Source organism: Dama dama, chromosome X (genome assembly GCF_033118175.1).
Source record: "Dama dama isolate Ldn47 chromosome X, ASM3311817v1, whole genome shotgun sequence".
NCBI classification, from domain to species: Eukaryota; Metazoa; Chordata; class Mammalia; order Artiodactyla; family Cervidae; genus Dama; species Dama dama.
In genome coordinates, this window is record NC_083714.1 from 139853707 (window position 1) to 139872171 (window position 18465).

Sequence of the window (18465 nt, forward strand, 5' to 3'; positions counted from 1 at the left end):
AAAGCTCGCCAGGTGATTCTACTGTGCAATCAGGATGGAGACCCACGGGACGAACTAGCTCCCGCCGCCCCGACGTGAGCCAAAGGTTCCAGAGCTCTGGGCTGGGGCGAGGCCGCCAAACACCAGGGCGCTCCTCGAGCAGCCTCTCGGGCCTCAGTTTCTTTATCTGCACAATGGGTGACGGCTAGGACTGCCAAGGCCCCTCCGGCTGGAAGAGTTCTCTTCTGGGACGCGGATCTGCGCCTCCGAGATCCTCTAAGCCCGCTCCCCTCGGCCCCCATCCCCCGGAGCTCGCCCGGGGGGTCCCAGAGGACGCTGCGCGCTTCACCGCCACCCCGGCGCGCGCGCTGCCCGGCTGGGGCCCCGGCTGCGGGCGTACAAAGCCCCCGGCGCTGACGTCAGGGCCCCCTCTCGGCGCGGCCGGCCCCCAGTGCAGGCGGAGCCGCGCCGCGCTCCCACCCCGGCCGGGAGTGATCACCAGCCGTCAGCCCCGCAGCCCAACGCCGCCCGCACGCCCGCGCACGTGCCCGCCGGACCTGCAAACTTGTGCCGCCGGCTGTGTCCGTCCCCCGGGAGCCCGAGCGCCCGCAGCCCGCGCCTCCCGCCTGTCTCCAGCCATGGGTAAGCCGACGCGCTGGCCCCTCGCCCCGGCCACAGCCTCGCGCCCCCGCCCCCGCTCAGGTGGGGCCTCCTGGGGGCACCTCCCCGACCCGAACCGGTTTAGGGGAGGCTGGAGGTGGGAGGGGCGCGGCGCAGGTGTCCCGAATGCCCAGGTGCGCGTCCCCGCCCCATCCCGGGGGCGTCCCCACTCCGGCTGCGGCCCCCCCACCCCGGGCGTGCGACTCGCCAGAGGGGACGGGCGGGACCCCCCGGAGGGGAGCCGAGGGGGCGGACGGAGCGTCCGGGTCTGCGGGCTCCTGCTGTAATTTTCAAGGGGTGGGAGACAGTAGCTTCTGGTCCTTTCCCCGGGACGCTCTCCAGTCGCCCGAGCTCCCGGCTCCGAGTCTGATCCGGTCCCACCCTGCTGGGGTCTTGTTCGCCTTAAGCCCACTTGAAATCAACGCCCAGTTCCCCAAGCCTGGGGTCTCCGTGAGCTTTTTTGGGAACCGTGAGCCTTGAAACCAGGAAGGTGGAAGGGGAGAGGGACAGGACGGGACGGAGGGCGAGGCTCTTTGTCCCCCGTTGCCACTATCAGAAGGCGAACCTGGGGCGCAGGTGGAGCCGATGTGCCCCGCGGGGTCCGAGGCAGTTGGGGAATCGACTAGTCGGGGTGAAAAAAAGCCGAGCTCTGGAGATTACAAAATCTCCCACCTGGCCGGGGGCGGAGAGCAGGAAGCTGTAGGATTTTGTGTCTCACCTCCTGACATCTCCGAAATCCTGCAACATGTTTTATACGGGGACGCTGTATCTCTCGGAAAACTCGTTTAAGAGTGCGGTGGAAATCAACCTCGTTCCGCTGCACCCCCGAAAAATGTGCCTGGGAAAGGGTTTCCCCTGCCTGCTCTGTTATCCTTCTCTCGTGGCAGACAGGCTCCAGCCGCAAAAGCCACAAAGACTGTCACTGGAGCCCCTCGGAATCCGCATTCCAATGAGGGAGTCAGTGTGTTTAACCATTGCGGCCCCTGGGGAGAGTTTGGGCAGTCCCTACCGGGCCCCAGCCCCGGCCCCCAACCCGGTCCTGCAGTCCCCGTGCTGTTGATGGTGTGGGTGGTAATTTTGTACCGAGCAAACGTTTGGTGAGGGTTTGTAAGGAGGGTACATGATTTTGCGTTTAAAAGGAAGCTCAAAGAATTTTAGAGTTAAATCCTTTTTTTTTTCTTTTTTTGGTTTGTTTTATAAATTTACTAGGTGATCAAAATCTGAAAGGAAATAAGGTCCATGAATCCACCAGGACAATTTCTTGCCAAAAAGTTAGGGGTGAGCTAGGATAAGATCCTTCTACAAAAGGGCAGAATTGCATGACCTGTATTCTCACGTTCCTACTTGTTGTTCAGTTGCTCAGTCGTGTACAACTCTTTGTGACCCCATGGACTGCAGCACGCCAGGCTTCCCTGTCCCAGTTCACCATCTGCCAGAGTTGGCTCAAACTCATGTTCACTGAGTCGGTGATGCCATCCACCCATCTCATCCTCTGTCGTCCCCTTCTCCTCCTGCCCTCAATGTTTCCCAGCATCAAAAGTTCCTACTAGTCATGTCCTGTGACTATCAATATTTCAGCATTGCTTGGCTCAAAGACGTTGAAGTTGCACAAAAGTGTTGGCTTGAGGAAGGCATTAACTAATTTTCCTGAAATAAAGTTATTTCTGGTTTTTTTTTTTTTTTTGACTCTAGGCATTCGGATTTGTTCCAGTTAGAAATTGAGCGTCGAATTACCACCTGGGGACCTTCTTGGGAATGGCTTTCACAATGCCCAGGGCCTAATTGGGGGCGGGCTTTACTTTTAGGTAGGTGTGGAAGTTCCCTGAGATTCTCAAGAAGCAAATGCCCAAACCAGAGGCCTGTTCTCAAGGAAGTACTTTGTGTCTTGGACAATTGTTGCTTCTACACTTCAATTGCCAATTTATGTTAATTTGTGCATACCTCACTGGTTCTGGCAGTTTCCTTGGTTTTAGTTTTTAGCTTTTACATTAAAAAAGAAAAAAAAGTCCCCCTCAGGCCAGAAAGGAAACATACTGATTTCCTTTGGTAGATTCTTAGTAAATACACCACAAGGCCGTGAACTGGTTTTATTTTTCCAGATGTATTTAATTACTGAACGTACCCCAATGAATGTTTTAATTGAAGTGATTTAATGCTGGGAAAACTCTGACCATTTGTCCATTGGCTGGAACTTTGATTCTTATATAAGTCACTTCCTTAATGTGGTATCAGTTCATTTACTGGTAAACTGGGTAAGGTTTGTGGAAATAAAAGTTCCTCTGCACTCAAATTTTAAGGTATTCAAAATTCTTTACTTTGACAAAGAAAATAATGAGCAATGTGCGTACAGCTCTATCTTTCAATGCATCTTAAAGCATGCTTTTAGAAAATTGTTGAGCCAATTGACTTTTTAATGGCTTTGTTGATAGAATTCACATACCATGTAATTCACACATTTAAGTGCACAAAATCAGTGAGTTTTAGTATATTCAAAGTTGTACAACCACCACCACTAGCAAACAGTGTCATCACCCCCAAAAGAAACCCTGTACCCATTAGAAGTACCTCCCCATGCTCCTAGCAAACAAGGATCTACTTTCCGTCTCTATAGATTTGCCTATTCTAGACATTTCATGTAAATGCATTGAACCAATTGATGTTTGACATGTGTTTGACTATTCAGTACCTTGGATTCTTTTGCACAATGGGAAGATGTCATGATATACTGTTTGTATGTAGTATACCACCTAAATGAGTCAGTTGAAATTATTTCACTGGCTGAAGAGTTCCACACTTGGCCATTGTGTAACTCTGGTTTTCTCAGGTAGGAACTCAGGTTGTCTAACAGAATTTTGAACCTGTTACTTTCTTTACAGATCCTAAGACATAGCAACTAAGTGGATTCCCCGCAATAATCTCTTACGAGGCTTTTGTGGACTATCCACCCAGAGTGAATATGGATCATGTATCCAGAGAGAGGGCCTCCCAGGTGGTGCTAGTGATACGGGTTTGATCCCTGCATCAGGAAGATCCCTGGGAGGAGAAAATGGCAACTCCCTCCAGTATTCTTGCCTGGAGAATCCCATGGACCGAGGAGACTGGTGGGTTGCAAAGAGTCAGACACAACTGAAGTGACTTAGCATGCACACATCCGAGGAAAAGTGCCAATTTTGTTTCGTTCAGTTCAGTCGCTCAGTCGTGTCCGACTCTTTGCGACCCCATGAACCGCAGCATGCCAGGCCTCCCTGTCCATCACCAACTCCCAGTGTCCACCCAAACCTATGTCCATTGAGTCGGTGATGCCAGTGATGCCATTGTTTCATTAGTTGCCTGTAATTTTAAATGGAAATTATATGTGAAATGATCAGATATAGCAAAACACTGAAGTAGTTGTTTGGATCTGTTTTTGTGATAAGGAAGTTTTTATGAGGATTATGAATTTAAACACAGTCAATCATTTCACTAAACAGCATTAAAAACACGGGTTGAGAGCTGTTCTTTAATGTGCATGCAAGTCATCTGGTGATCTTGTTCAAAATGTTGATTCTGATTCTCTGGGTCTGGGTGGGGTCTGAGTTTCGGTGTTTCTAGCAAGCTCTTGGTGGTACTGGAGCTGGTAGTCCCCAGGGCCAGCAAATAGAAAGCAGAGCAAGTCTCAGGCCGAGGTGCCTGCCTCAGGAATTCTACGAGCTTGCCATGTGAGCTTGGGTAAATAATTTTCATTTCTTAAGTTCAGTTTACTATACAGTAAAAGGATGTGATAAAATCATTTCTTCGGGCCCTTACAGATCTAAAAGGATGTACTTTCTTATTTTCCTGTTTTTAAAACTTTTTGTTTTATGTTGGAGTATAGCCAATTAACAATATTGTGATAGTTTCAGGTGGATATCAAAGGGACTCAGGTATACATATACATGTATCCTCCCCGAAACTGCCCTCTCAAAGGATGTAAGTTAGAAAAAAGAAATGAGGGTCACGTTAGGCTTGACAGACATGACAGAATAGCTTCCTAATTGTTTAAACACCATGTGTTTCCTTGAAGCCAGCATCACAGGCATCATTGGTCGCTGCATTGAATGCTGGCATCTTGACGTGCCCGCCAACAGGATGCCCAGCCATCCGCTAAGGACACTAGTGGAGGAAGCCGTAGTGTTCACCCACTTGAGGGCCTCCAACTTAACTTCTCCTGCCCTCTTGTCTTTAGAGCTGGCCAGAGAGTCTTTCTTGATTCTACATGCAGGGCTCAGGCCACCTTCAGAGGCCAGAGTCAGAAGGAAGCATGCATGCCGAGGACCCACACATATAACGTTTGCTTCTGGCAGTTTGCTCTGGAATTCAGATGCAGCTGGAGACGAAGAATGCTACCCTGCAGATCATCTGGACAGGAAATATTCCCAGGATGGTTCGCTTCCCTCTGTCTGAGTCTAAAGACCTAGGAACAGCCCACCTCCTGGTCTGGGAGAGAGTGCCCTTCAAGTCTTGGGAAAATTTTGCATAAAACTCTAGTCCAGTAGCACAGAGTGCTGTTTGTGACAAACAGGAAGTAATTAATTATTGAGTATCTTTTTGCTCTAGCAAAACCTCTAGCCCAAACCACTTGACCCTTCCAAGGGGTTCTTAGAGGACATCCTTATTGGCTGCATCCGGGGTCAAGTAGTTGATGGTTTATTGAAAATGCCAAAGGGGTGAATCACTGTCAGTAACCATAGATGTATCTTACACATTTTGTTTAAACATGAACTCACCAGTATTCTGTTGTAAAGTCAAGGTCTTTGAGTGTGAACCCTGATTGAAATTCCTTGAAGACTTTCTTGTATATAAAAACACAGCCAGAATTCAATGGCTTTTGATTTCCAGTTTGATCCTTTTAAAGTAGAGTGAGAACCAATCTGTGTGCAGATTCCTTGTAGATCAACAATCCCACTCCTCTTAAACCTTAACAATTTTCTAGCCCCTGCTTACTCTGGCAACTGTTTTTCCAAGTGACTCATCTCTTAAGGCTTTTCAAAGCCAACCAACTTGGTTTTCAAAGAAATAAAAACTATTTTTGGAACTCATTTTATTAGCTTGTGTAACACCTAATTAAATGTCATAATTCTAGTAACAAGAACAGCTGGCATAAACAGACTTGAGAATATAGCAGACTCTTCTGAGGTACACAATTCAACTGGTGGAAGAAGCAGTATATCCACAGATGTCTTGGAGAATAGCCTAGAAACCAAGTTCTGTGGGCAGTGCCCAGTATTATTTACAAAAAGAATAGAGAAGATTGGGTAATTGGGTGGATCTACTAGGTGAACATTGGTAAGAGGGCTCCTACTATATTCTTAAGCCAACTTTATCCATTTAACATTTTAACATGATTTTTCTGGTTCCTATTAGCTGGCTTGTTAGTGTTTATGTCTTTTCTGTTCAAATGTCAAATTTTTCAAGAACAAAGATTGCTTTACTCATTGTTTTATCCCAGTGTTCATTCAACTAATTGACATAGGTACTCCACAAATATTTGTTAAAAGGATAAGGGTTTTATCATATAAAATCGATTTTGTTAAGATCTGTCTGCATTATAAAAGTATAGATTTCAAGGCATATAAAATTGTATATGACAAACTGTGATAAACTAGAACAAATTAACTAGGGCAAATGACACTAATTATTATTCTTTAATAACATTAATACATTGAGCACAGATTTGCCCAGAATAACAGAATTTCAGAGCTTGAAGTCACTTTAGAAGTAAATTGATTGCTGTAGGCATATACAGACACAAAAACAATTTAAAGAACAGTGTGAATTTTATTTCATTACTTTTGTTTTTGCCCTTAGCCTTTTCTTTTGATGTTATATTTTCCTCTCTGGTGAAAAGTACTGCCTTCTTGTCAGATTTTTGAAGTGCACAACATTTTTGGAGTGAAACAGTTTGTTTCAGTGTAATTCATTATTGCCCTGAGGAGTAAAAGCTAACAATGGTCTTGAGCTTCCACTCTCCACTTGTGTAACTGGGTTAAACGAACACCTACTGCAGTGCCATGCAACAGGCACGTGCCCGTCTCTAAGTGTTTGAGTTCCGGTTACATGGCCATCACCGTGAAGGCTTTCAGGGAATATAAGACAGCTGCTCACTCGACAAGCATTCACAGAGTCGTGTTCAGATGAGCCAGGTACTGTGCTAAATCTTGAAGCAAAAATAAATAAGACCCAGTGCTGTCCTCAGATCACCACAGTTATTTCAGAGATGCAGATAAATAGTTATAATAGAAGTGCAAGGTCCTGTCCAATAATTTCCTCTGTCTCAGGGAGAAAAAAGGGTGGAGTGATATTTCTTAGGGGGACTTCCTGGGGAGACGGTTTTCCTTGATCTGAGTCTTGAAGGATGAGCAGGACGACAGGAATCAGTGGTGGCGGGGGGCGGGGACATCTTGTACCTAAAGTGTACATAAAGTAACCTGCTTTAAGTGATTACACATGGACACACATAGCTGAATCTTGCAATAACATTTTTGATCTTGTCTATTGCCTCCTCCCTTTCAAAAGATAAAGCGGAGAAGGAAGTAAGTGTGAGCCTTTTGGGGGAAGGAAAGGATCTCTTTGGTGTGACTCCACAGGGGTTAGGCATCCAAATGAAACCCAGTTCTTGTCTATTTATACATTTGATTATTTTGAAAGTGTCATTATTTCTTCCTTACATATTTGCAAGAATTCACCAGTGAAGCTATTTGGGTCTTGAGTTCTCTTTGTGGAAATGTTTTAAATTATGAATTATATTTCTTTAACAGAGAGAGTACTATTCAGATTTCCTGTTTCTCTTTGTTTCAGGTTTGATAAGCTGTGTTTTTCAAGGAATTTTTCATCTTATCTAAGTTATTAACTTTATTGACATAAAGTTGTTCATAATATTTTTGTATTATCTATCTAATCCTGTTGTCTATAAGATCTGTAGTGAAGTTCCCCCATTCATTCCTAGTAATGTAGGTAATTTAAGTATATCTGTTTATTTTTCTTGATCAATCTTGGGCATTTATTTTAAAATTTATTTTAGTAGGTTGATGCTTACATCTGATAACTACATCTGATAGATGAGCTGATCACTTAATTAAAAAAGTACATTTTCTGATCATCAGAAAATAGAATTTTAATGTCTAGAGGTAGAAGTTGCTTCCCTGATGGCTCAGACGGTAAAGAATCTGCCTGCAAATGAGGAAGGATCAAACCCGGGTTGGAAAGATCCCTGAGAGGAGGGCATGGCAACCCACTCCAGTATTCTTGCTTGGAGAATCCCATGGACAGAGTAGCCTGGTGGTCTACAGTCTATTGGATCAAGAAGAGTCAGACACAGCTGAGCAGCTAAGCATAGCACAGAAGTTGCTTACTCGGTTAGAAACAGAATCTGCCAAAGGAAAAAGTATTAAACCTGATCTTTTGAATTTTACTCTTGATGGCTCTATAACTCGGGTATTTGAACTTGGTTTGCCAAGATCTGTTGTAAATGATCTTGCATTAGTTATTGCTTAGTATCTGCTTGTGTATTCATTTTCTGTAGGACTGTTGAATTCTGCTTTCCTCTTCAGAGCAACTGGAGACAGACACTGAAACAAAAGAAGTCTTTCCTTTCTTTTCAAGTGTACTTTTAGATCAGGGTTTCTCAAGCTCAGCACTTTTTGACATTTGGGGCTGGATGATTCTTGGTTGTGTGGAGACCGTTCTGTGCACTGTGGATTGTTTAGCAGCAACCCTGGCCTCTACGTGCCAATAACACTACTCTACTTGTCACAACCACAAATTGCCAAGTAAGAACTATTGGGAGACAAAATAATCCCATAGTGAGAACCACTGCTTTTGAGTAAGAGGGATTGAAAGCCTTTTGTGTTTCCCAGTATTATAAAATCTGAATAATGGCATGATTGGAGACTTGGTTGAGCACACCTACAGGATCGTAAAATCTCTGGTTAAAACTGTTATCCTTCCAAAAGGGATACTTGACTTTTCTAGCTAAAGAAAGTTTTAAACCTTTTTTCAGCATCATTGGAGAACCTGGAGATATAGTGGGGAACCTTGCATACCATGCAATTCATTCTTTGTTTCGAGTAAAATGGTACCTAAACCATCTCAACAATGAGAGCAAACCCTGAGTGTCTGGCTTTCCTTGGTAAATTGTTCTGATGTTCAGGATGCTTTATCTCTGAAAGAACTGAATCTATATGAAGTTCATTCTGCTTACCAAAGTTGTTTTCATCGTCCTTTGTTCTCTTCATTAAGTAGAGAGACCTCAAGGATCTAGTCCCATTTCTTAACATCCTTAATTACCTTGATGGCCTTTCCAAATTTAGAATTCATCTCCTTAGCTGTAATCAAATATACCCAGATTAAGCCTTAAAGGCAACCTCCTGCACACTCTGTTTCATCTTTAGGGTCCGTAGTAATGACTTCATTACATTTTCCCTGTTGGTTTGAGAAATGCAGAAGTTGTAAGAGAGGGACTGATTCTCCCTTCCTGCTCACAGAATTCCTTTTTGAACAGCTATTGATCTCCCTACCCATTCCCCATCCTTCACTTCTTCCCTCCGATGGAGAGCTTAAATTGGTGTTCTCCAAGAGGTATGAGCACACTTGCAAAATAGTTCCAGTATAAAAAGAGCAGGAACCTTGGAAGCGAAAGTCAGAAGGAGCCTGTAAAATCTGTCATTTTGTGTGTATCAGATCGCCCTTTTAGGTTTAGGACTGCAGTGTTTCACAACTCATTGAAAAGATTGTTTAAATGGAGGATTTTCAAATGGCAGCTTCAATTCAGGCATCTGTTCCTTCACACAAGGAGCAAAGAATGGAGATGTAATTAACAAAGAAACTCACACCTTTAGGATGACCTTATTTGATGCAGCCCTCTATTTTATATTTTCCTTTTAGTTTTCTCCTGTGGCATATTCTAACAATAACCGTGATTAAGTAAAGCAGAATTCAAAACATTAAAGAGATGAATTTTTATTCCACGAATTACTGTCATGTTGCAAAGCCACTATCCTGGATTACCAAAAACTGTTTTGAACTCTATTATATAATGATAGTTTGTCACAGATATTTTTAGATGTTTTGCGAGAGGCAAAAATATTATACAATCACTTTAAAATTTGATATTGAAGTATAACATACATGTAAAAAGTGGGCAGATATTAAGCATACAGCTCGATAAATTTTTGCAAACTTAACCAGTATATAGATTAAGAAGCAGAATATTAACCAGCCACTCAGAAATCCCCTGCAAGCTCCCTTTTAGGCAGCCCTGACCAAGGGTAATCATTCCTAATTTCTGCCAACATAGTTTGGCCAGTTTGTGCACTTTATATAAATGGAATCATAGAGGATGAACTCTTAGGTCTGGAAGCTTTTGATCAACATGAATAACATTATGTTAAAACTCAGTAATATTTTCTGTCTGGAAATAGACCTGCTTCTAAATCATTACGGTTAAGAGGATTTATTAAATGCCTTCATGTGTAGAGCTATGCTAAGGAGTGTATCAGCCACTGGTTCCTACCCTCTGTTAAATTTAAGTAGAAAACATTGACATGGCAGGTGTGTGAAGGACTTTGAAAATCATTGGTGGGAGATGAGATGGGTACATGAAAAGCATGCATACAGTGGAAGGGATTATAAAGATAAGGTACCCTCACTATCCACCTTGGAAATGGAAAAATATGTCAGGAGAATTTGAGAATAAAGAGGAAGTTGTTGATGTTGTGTATTCAGGATACAATCAGAATGTTTTCTGGCTTCAGGGTATAAGGATGTAACAGATGTTAAGACCTCCTCCCAATTAGTTGCCTGAAGAAGATAGAATTTTAGGAATTGTTTCAATTAACAGTAGTTAGTGAACTGATGGCCAAATGGGTGTTCCAAGCAATGTGCAGGTTTAGAAAAAAGATTGAAGGCCTGGGATGATTTCCGGTTATCTTCCTGAAAATTCTTAGATGTAAAATGGTTTTTGCCAAATTAACTTTTCTTCTTGCGGTGTTGGGACTTAGACAGTAAGCTGCCTTCGTTCCTTCAACGAGGTATTTTGTCATCTTATTGACTGAAGTGATGGTATGTTGTTACCAAACCAAACTTGGATCCCTTTGCTTGCATGCAGTAAAGCCAATCTATTGACACCAAGTTGTGGTGAAGGAAAAGTGCGGCATTTATTGCTGATGACAAGCAAGGAATCTGGGTCACTGGTGCTCACAAGACCCAAAGTCCCCGGTGGCTTTCAGCAAGGCATTTTTAGAGGCCGGGGCTGGGTGGTGGGGGCATGCCACAGTGTATGATCAGCTTGTGCTCAGTTCTCAGATTAGTTGACGGTGAGGTAACAGGGCGTTGTCACAGGAGTTAGTATTATTAGTCCTTAGGCTCCAGGAGGAGCCTGTAAGACAGCTTAGGAAATGTGCATCAGATACAGTGATCTAAGTACTTCAGAGAGGAGCGAAAGCAGAGAATATGGGGAAGGGGTCTGTCCAGGTAATGCCCCATGGGGTCCTCCTGGGTTTCATAGTCTGCAGAATGAATGCTTTGTCATCACATGAAGCTGCCTTTCAATTGTATAATGTCATCACTGTCCCCGAAGTCATGGTATCCATTTATACTGTCACCAGGAGCATCAGAACATTCTCGTTTCTCCAAATCTTCTCTAGCATTTGGTGTTCTCACTGTTTAAAATTTTTTTCAAGAATCTCATAGGTATGAAGTATTTCGTTGTTTTTTTATATTGAATTACCCTAGAGAGGTTGAAACTTTGGGGTAGGTTATTGGCCATTTGGGTTTTCTCTTTCATGTATATACTTATTTTGTTCTATTGATTTGTAGCAATTCTTTATACATTCTGGATACTAACCCTTAATTAAATGTATTGTCAATATCATCTTCATTTTTGTGGCTTATCTTTTAACTTTGAGCACATCTTGTGTTGTGCTGAACATTTTTTATTATAATAAAGCCCTAATTATCAGTCTTTTCTTTTATTCTTCTGTGATTTGTGCCTTTTATTTTAGCCTTGTTCTAAAATTGTTCCTATCTCCAAGGTCATGCAGATGTTCTTCAATATTCTCTTTTAAAATGTGCTTTTCAAGGACCTGTTGAAAAGCACAGGGAACTATAATATACTCAGTATTTTATAATAACCTGTAAGGGAAGAGAATCTGAAAAAGAGTACATACACACACACGTAACTGAATCACTGAAACTAACATAACTTTGTAAATCAACTACACTTCAATTTAAAAAACAATTGTGTTTCATAAAAAGAAAGTATGGTTTTCAGTTTTCAGTCTTTATTAGGATTTTAGTTTTTTGGGTATAGCATGAGGTAGAAATCTATATTTTACATTTCCTATACAGAAACCACTACATTCTTAATATTCTTCCTTTCCCCACTGATTTTTATATACTCTCATGCATTACATTTCTCTGCTGTACCTGTGCATACATCTCTGGCCTCTGTTCGGTTCTCTTGGTCTATTTTGCCATCTGTCTGCTAAGACTGCACTGTCATAATTAGTATATATTTAAAGTAAGCTGGGATATCTCTTAGAAGTGTTCTCCTCTTATTGTTCTTTCAAAATATCTGAGATGTACACTTCGCTTTTTTGCTGTTTTTGCAATCAGCCTTTGATGTTCCACCAACGTCCCTGTTAGGATTTTGAGTGGGATTACAGTGAATTTATAGAATAATTTCCACCACAGTCACTGTGTTCACTGTATTACACCTTCCATTTATATCCATGGTGTATGTTTTCACACAATCAGATCTTCTCTTTCATTCCCCAATACTGTTTTTGCACACCTTTAAAAAAATCTAGTGAAGGTCCCTCAATAGCGTGAGGAAGTAAATCCATCGGGGTCAAAACTAATTCCATGGATGTCATGGTTTCCTTCCACAGACCTGCGACGAATTGCAGCTGAATGTACAAAAAGTTCAGATTAATACACAGGCTGTAGGGAAAGCCGATTTTGAGTTACCACCTACCAGCCTGGTCATAAGAAGTGAAGTGAGGTATTCTTACTTCAACCGACCCTAAATATATTCTAAGAAAATATAACCCTCAGTATGTTAAAAATTTGGATTTCTTTGAAAAGAAAAATATGGCCATATTTGCTCCATCACAGGGACCAAGTTTACATTCAGGATGCAAACTCTCTGTTGAAAGAGAAAGAAAGGAAGCCAGTCTTCCAGCCGGAGTGCACAGCCATGCAACCAAGGTAAGTCTAGAGCAGTAGAAACCTGCCTTTTGTGTGGGAGTGTTACTTCCATGTTTGGCTGTGTCACTCATAAAAATGACCTTTGCTTGGTTGATTCAACATTACCTGGTTTCCCAAAGTGGTTTAATGGAAAACTTTACCTGGGATGTTTTTATATACTGCTCACCCCGCTGAGAGGAGGCCAGTGTCCGACTGGAGTGTCAGCTTGATTTATTCTGGAAAGAGGTTTATTCAGCTGTCCAATGAGATTACGTGTGTGGCTGTTACCCGTCACTTCACAGAAATATTCTTAGTCCTCCACATGGCCTCGGACTTTATTTGATGGCAACAGAAATCACACATGTAACATCTCCTAGAACACATCTTTGGAAATGCAATTTTTAATAGAGCACGGTTATCCCCTTACTGTTGATGATGGTGGTGCTGCTGCTGGCTAGAACGGAACTAGACTGCTGGACAATTTCCACACACGCCTGCTGTCCTGGGACACCATCCCCCACCCCCCAACATACGGACTTCCATATATTTAGATTTGAATAACTCAGAAAGGCCCGTGATCAGGATCCGTTCTTAAAATTCACTTTTTTTTTTTGTTACATGTCTTTGTCTTGGAGTGGTTGCTCATTGTAGAAACTCATTTAAAATGGAAGTCTAATAGAAAACATACTTGTGCTTACGAAAAGGGAAATGGGGTGAGGAAAGGATAAATTAGGAGTTTGGGATACTAATTACTACATATAAAGTAAATAAACAGCAAGTCCTACTGTATGGCATACAGAACTATATTTGGTATCCTGTAAGAAACCATAATGGAAAAGAATATTATAAAAAAAGAATATGTATATATGTATATAATTGAATCACCTTGCTGTACAGAAGAAATTAGCACAACATTGTTTTTTTTTTTTTTTCCCCACCCTCGCCTTCTCCCACAGAGTCCAAAAGTCTGTTCTGTACATCTGTGTCTCTTTTTCTATTTTGCATATAGGGTTATCATAAGTCAACTATACTTCAAACAATTATTTAAGAATTGAAGTCTAAGTTTAGATATGAAAGTTAAGTTCCTTTTACATCTTATCATCTTATTTTTGCCCTTGAAGATTTGAGCAAAAATGGTGGTATTTCTGCTTTGTGATTCAATTTCTGTTTTCCTCAGCCTCACACAACGATGAGTGAGATATCATTTAAAAGAAAACTGACCAAAATAGCTATGTCACAGCGTGGGTTGTGGACTGGAAACTTCTGCTTGGTTGGAGGCTGAAGAGGTGGGACCAGCCACCTGGGCAGGCTCTTGGCCCACATGCTCATTGGTGATATTGGCAGTCAGGCACTGCTTCTTTCCAGGACTCATGAGACACAGTGGCCTCACAATTCTTTCAGGAGTGACCATGAGTTCTTTTTTGTTTGAAGGGGAGTTTGTCGATCCACTGATTTTCCACTCGAATTGATTTGTACCCCCCAGGGGACGGTTGGCAATGTCTGGAGACATTTTTGATTGTTAGCTGGGGTGAGGGGGAAGGTGCTACTGGTATCCAGTGGGTAGAGGGCAGGGCTGCTGCTAAATGTCCTGTGAACCCAGAGCCCACCCTTCCCCAAACACAATCTTATGGTTCTCACCTCCAGAGTGCCAAAGCTAGGAAACACTACTTAGACTAAACTTTGTGTGTGGGTGTTAATTTCTGCTGTGCAGCAAAGTGGTTCAGTTATGCAAAATATGTACGTTCTTGTTTTCTTTTCATTTATGGTTTATCACCCGATATTGAATATAGTTCCCTGCACTATACAGAAGAACTGTTGTTTAGCCATCCTATATATATGTAATAGTTTGCTTCTCATCCCAAACTCCCAGTCCTTTTCTCTCCCACCCGCCTCACCTTCTTGACAACCACAGTTTGTTTTCTCTGTCTGTGATTCTGTTTTGTGATTAAGTTCATTTGTGCCTGGTTTTCGATTCCACCTATCTTACGGTATTTGTCTTTCTCTTTCTGACTGACTTCAATCAGTATGATAACCTCTAGTTGTATACATCTTAGTGTCAATGGCATTATTTCATTCTCTTTTCTGGCTGAGTAGTAGTCTAGTGTGTATATGCACCACATCTTCTTTATCCCTTTATCTGTTGGACATTTAGGTTGTTTCCATGTCTTGACTATTGTGAATAGTGCTGTTGTGAACATAGGGGTGCACACACCTTTTTGAATTGCAGTTTTGTCCAGATATATGCCCAAGAATGGGATTGCTGGATCATGTGGTAGTTCCATTTTTTTTTTTTTTTGAGGAACCTCCATACTGTTCTCCATAGTGGCTGTATCAATTTATATTCCCACCAATAGTGCAGGAGGGTTCCCTTTGCTCCACATGCTCTCTGGCATTTATTATTTGTAGACTTTGTGATGATGGCCGTTCTGACTAGTGTGAGGTGATACCTCATTGTAGTTTTAATTTGCTTTTCTCTAGTAGCTAGTGATGTTGGGCATCTTTGCATGTGCCTTTGGGCCATCTGTATATCTTTGGAGAAATGTCTTTAGGTCTTCTGCCCATTTTTCGATTGGGTGCTTTGTTTTGTTGTTGTTACTGAGTTGTAGACTTAACTTTTGAACTCATGAAAGGCAGTCTTTGCCATTCTTTAAAACACAGAACCCGTGGTAAGGTTTAGAATTTGGCCTGAATAGAGCAAGGGATTCTAGACATCAGATAAAGGGATCCAGGCATAGAAGAAGCTGCTGAGTTAGGAAGGTGCCTTTCTGAAGGGGAGCCTTCAGGACAAGCCTCTCTCTGATGCTGGCAAACCTAGTACTGGTTGTCACTAGTTACTGGTGCTGATCTGAATCTACTTGTTGAATCCAGTTGCAATCCATTGAACTCTTACCTTGCACAAGACCTTCTTTATGATAAGAAAGAATCAAGCTATGATAGTGTGTATGATCAAAAACAGAATCGTAATCAGCTTCAAAAAATTCTTCTTGCCTGAGAAGTTTCATTTATTATTTCAGCCTCTATCTAGGAAAGTCGCCAATAGTGCTGTAACAAAAGAAGAGAGCACGGAATATTGTAGTGAAGCAATTATTTTTTCATTCACTATTTAGTTTCAAGCAATAGGTTTAACCTTTTTATTTTCTCCTAAGAGCTGCTAATGAATAGTACAGTAGGTGTGTTAAGTATCCTATTTTCTCCATTTTTTTCCCAACCTTGGTGAAGATACTAAGGTGAGGCACGTAAAACAGACAGTATTTGGCCATTTAGGGGCATACAATATGGTATTTTCATATAGTTCAGTCTAATCCAGCATAGTTGCCCAGCCAGCTACAAAGAAGGTAGTGGCCTAAATATTCCTTCCCTAGGGCCTTTTCCAGCCTGAAATTGCCATGAGAAAAAAGAAATGCCCATTCATTTTTTCCTCTGAAGCTTTGCAGATGTAACTAAAACCTCATTCTGATGTGTCTTCAATGGACTCTGACTTTTAAGTGTCTCATCCCTAAACCTGGGGTTTCCCTCATAGATATTTAAAAACCAAAGAATGCTGCCCTTCAGCAGCTTTTCTGGCAAAGCAAAGAACCGTCCCCCAGTTTATCTACTGTGTAAACGTGGATTTGGGTGTTGTATTCTCTTTAGATATGTGATACACCTGTCTGGGTAATTGTTAAGCAGGATTTGTAGGAAGCTCTTAAGTTTGGTCTTTTTTTTTTTTTTTTTTCACTTGAATTTAGCGAATGCTTCTCGGTAGTTTAATTTTGGTGCAGAAAATTAATGATAGCTGATATTTGTAGGAATGTTTGTCCTCCATATTTTTAGTTGAAATTAATAAAAGTGTGGCCATTTCCAGGTAAGTGTCAAGGTTTTACATCCATACGGCTCAGTTATTCCTAAATGTATTTATATCTCTATATTACTGTGAATTTGCAATCTGTGCACCTTTGACATCTTCGTGAGAAAAATCCAATATAATTTCACAGGTTGTTGGAAAGTCTTATTCTCTTGTAATTTTACCCTGCTTAGCATTCCTGAACATCGTTTTTGTTGTTCAGTTGCTAAGTCATGTCTGACTCTCTGCAACCCCATGGACTGTAGCGTGCCAGGCTTCCCTGTCCTTCACCATCTCCCGGAGCTTGCTCAAACTCATGTCCATTGAGTGATGCCATCCAACCATCTCATCCTCTGTTGCCCCCTTATGTGAAATAAATATAAAATTGCTCTTTGAGGATGAAATGAAGACTGGGGAAACCCCTATCTTAGTTTCCTAGCATTAAGAATTTATCCTGATATGAAACAGCAAGTCATCAGAACCCTGTTTATTTTAGCACTTACCCTGATGCTTGGAAGCAGGTGTTTTATCTTGAAAATAATATCCAACAAAAACCCTAGAGCCACATATTGGCCCAATCAAAAAACTCTCTCCTTCCAGTTGTTCTCCATTGGCAACCATGGATCCACCCCTGCCTTCAGCCCATTTGCCTGATCCCTCTTTGCACTGTCCACCATACTAGTGTACTGTTGTCATTTGAAATCTCTGTGATAAAAGGTCTGGCTTCTCTCAACCCTTCCCCAGTTGAGGAAAGTTTGGGGGGCTTCCCCAAAGAAGTAAATCAAAGGTGTTGAGAAGTTAAGAAAGGACGTGACCATGAAGGCGAGATTTGCCCCACTGTAATTCACGTGCCCGGGTAACTGGTAGATGTCTCTGCTTCCATCCCCAGGAAGAAGTGTGTCTGTAATGTTACAGAGAAGGGCTACTGTTAGGTCGTTGTCACAGTCGGCTGCCACCTGGCCTGGGAAGAAAGGACAGGCTCTGAACATCCATGGTAGTTCTTCGCTGTGATGTGGCTGTTTTTGTTGATCTTATCAGAGGCATCCTGGGAGACTTGGCTTCTTTGACCAGCCAGCTTCCCAGTTTTCACTGTGCTCTTTCATCGCCCAAATGTGACTGTAAATGCAAGAGCTATGGTGGTGAGTCAGAGAGCCCTTGACCTTGAGGAGGAGCCTGCATTCTGGTGGGAGAGATGTACCTGTGAGCAGAGAAATTATGATAAGATGAAAATAATGTGCTCAAAACATCATTTTCTTATGATGTGTGTGTGTGCTCTGCGTGCCTACCACATATATTACCAGCTAGGGGACAAGTCTCTGTTCTTTTGCCAAGTAGCTGGCTATTGTAATGACAATATGAACAAATGCTAGAGTTCATTATATTTGAATGTTGCGGCTTTTGCAGGTGGACATCGGGCAGAAACACACTCAGTTGAGGAGACTCAGACCTTCGCCAAAGGGCATTTTGTGAATGTAGCAAATCCTCATCAATAGTTTAATGTAATTAGGAGTAAAATAGAGATGGTTGGTCAGAAAACTGATCAAAACCACGGGTTGCATCACCAAATAAACCATCAGTGATGTCAGTAACTATAATGGCATAATGAGACATCATCATTGCATGATGTTTCTTTCTTTAGAAGCCCAGCGACACCATCACAGGAACTGAACGTTAATTAAGGTGCTGTTTGAACGCCTGATGAATTCTAATCTCTTATAGAGTTTAGTCTTGAATGCGTCATTTAATTATTTCTATAATTTTATTACCTATGAAAACTTATCTTGAGGTAAAGGAGACAG

At 42.1% G+C, this 18465-nt stretch overlaps 1 protein-coding gene across 1 annotated transcript in view; it reads left to right on the forward strand.

The window, feature by feature from the left end:
• Positions 1–480: 480 nt before the first annotated feature.
• GPM6B (glycoprotein M6B) overlaps positions 481–18465 on the forward strand; it is a 155082-nt gene continuing 137097 nt past the window's right edge. The window contains exon 1 of the mRNA XM_061136087.1: positions 481–621. Within this exon, the coding sequence (XP_060992070.1) occupies positions 618–621 (4 nt within the window). The 5' untranslated portion in view covers positions 481–617. The remainder of the gene's footprint in view (positions 622–18465) is intronic.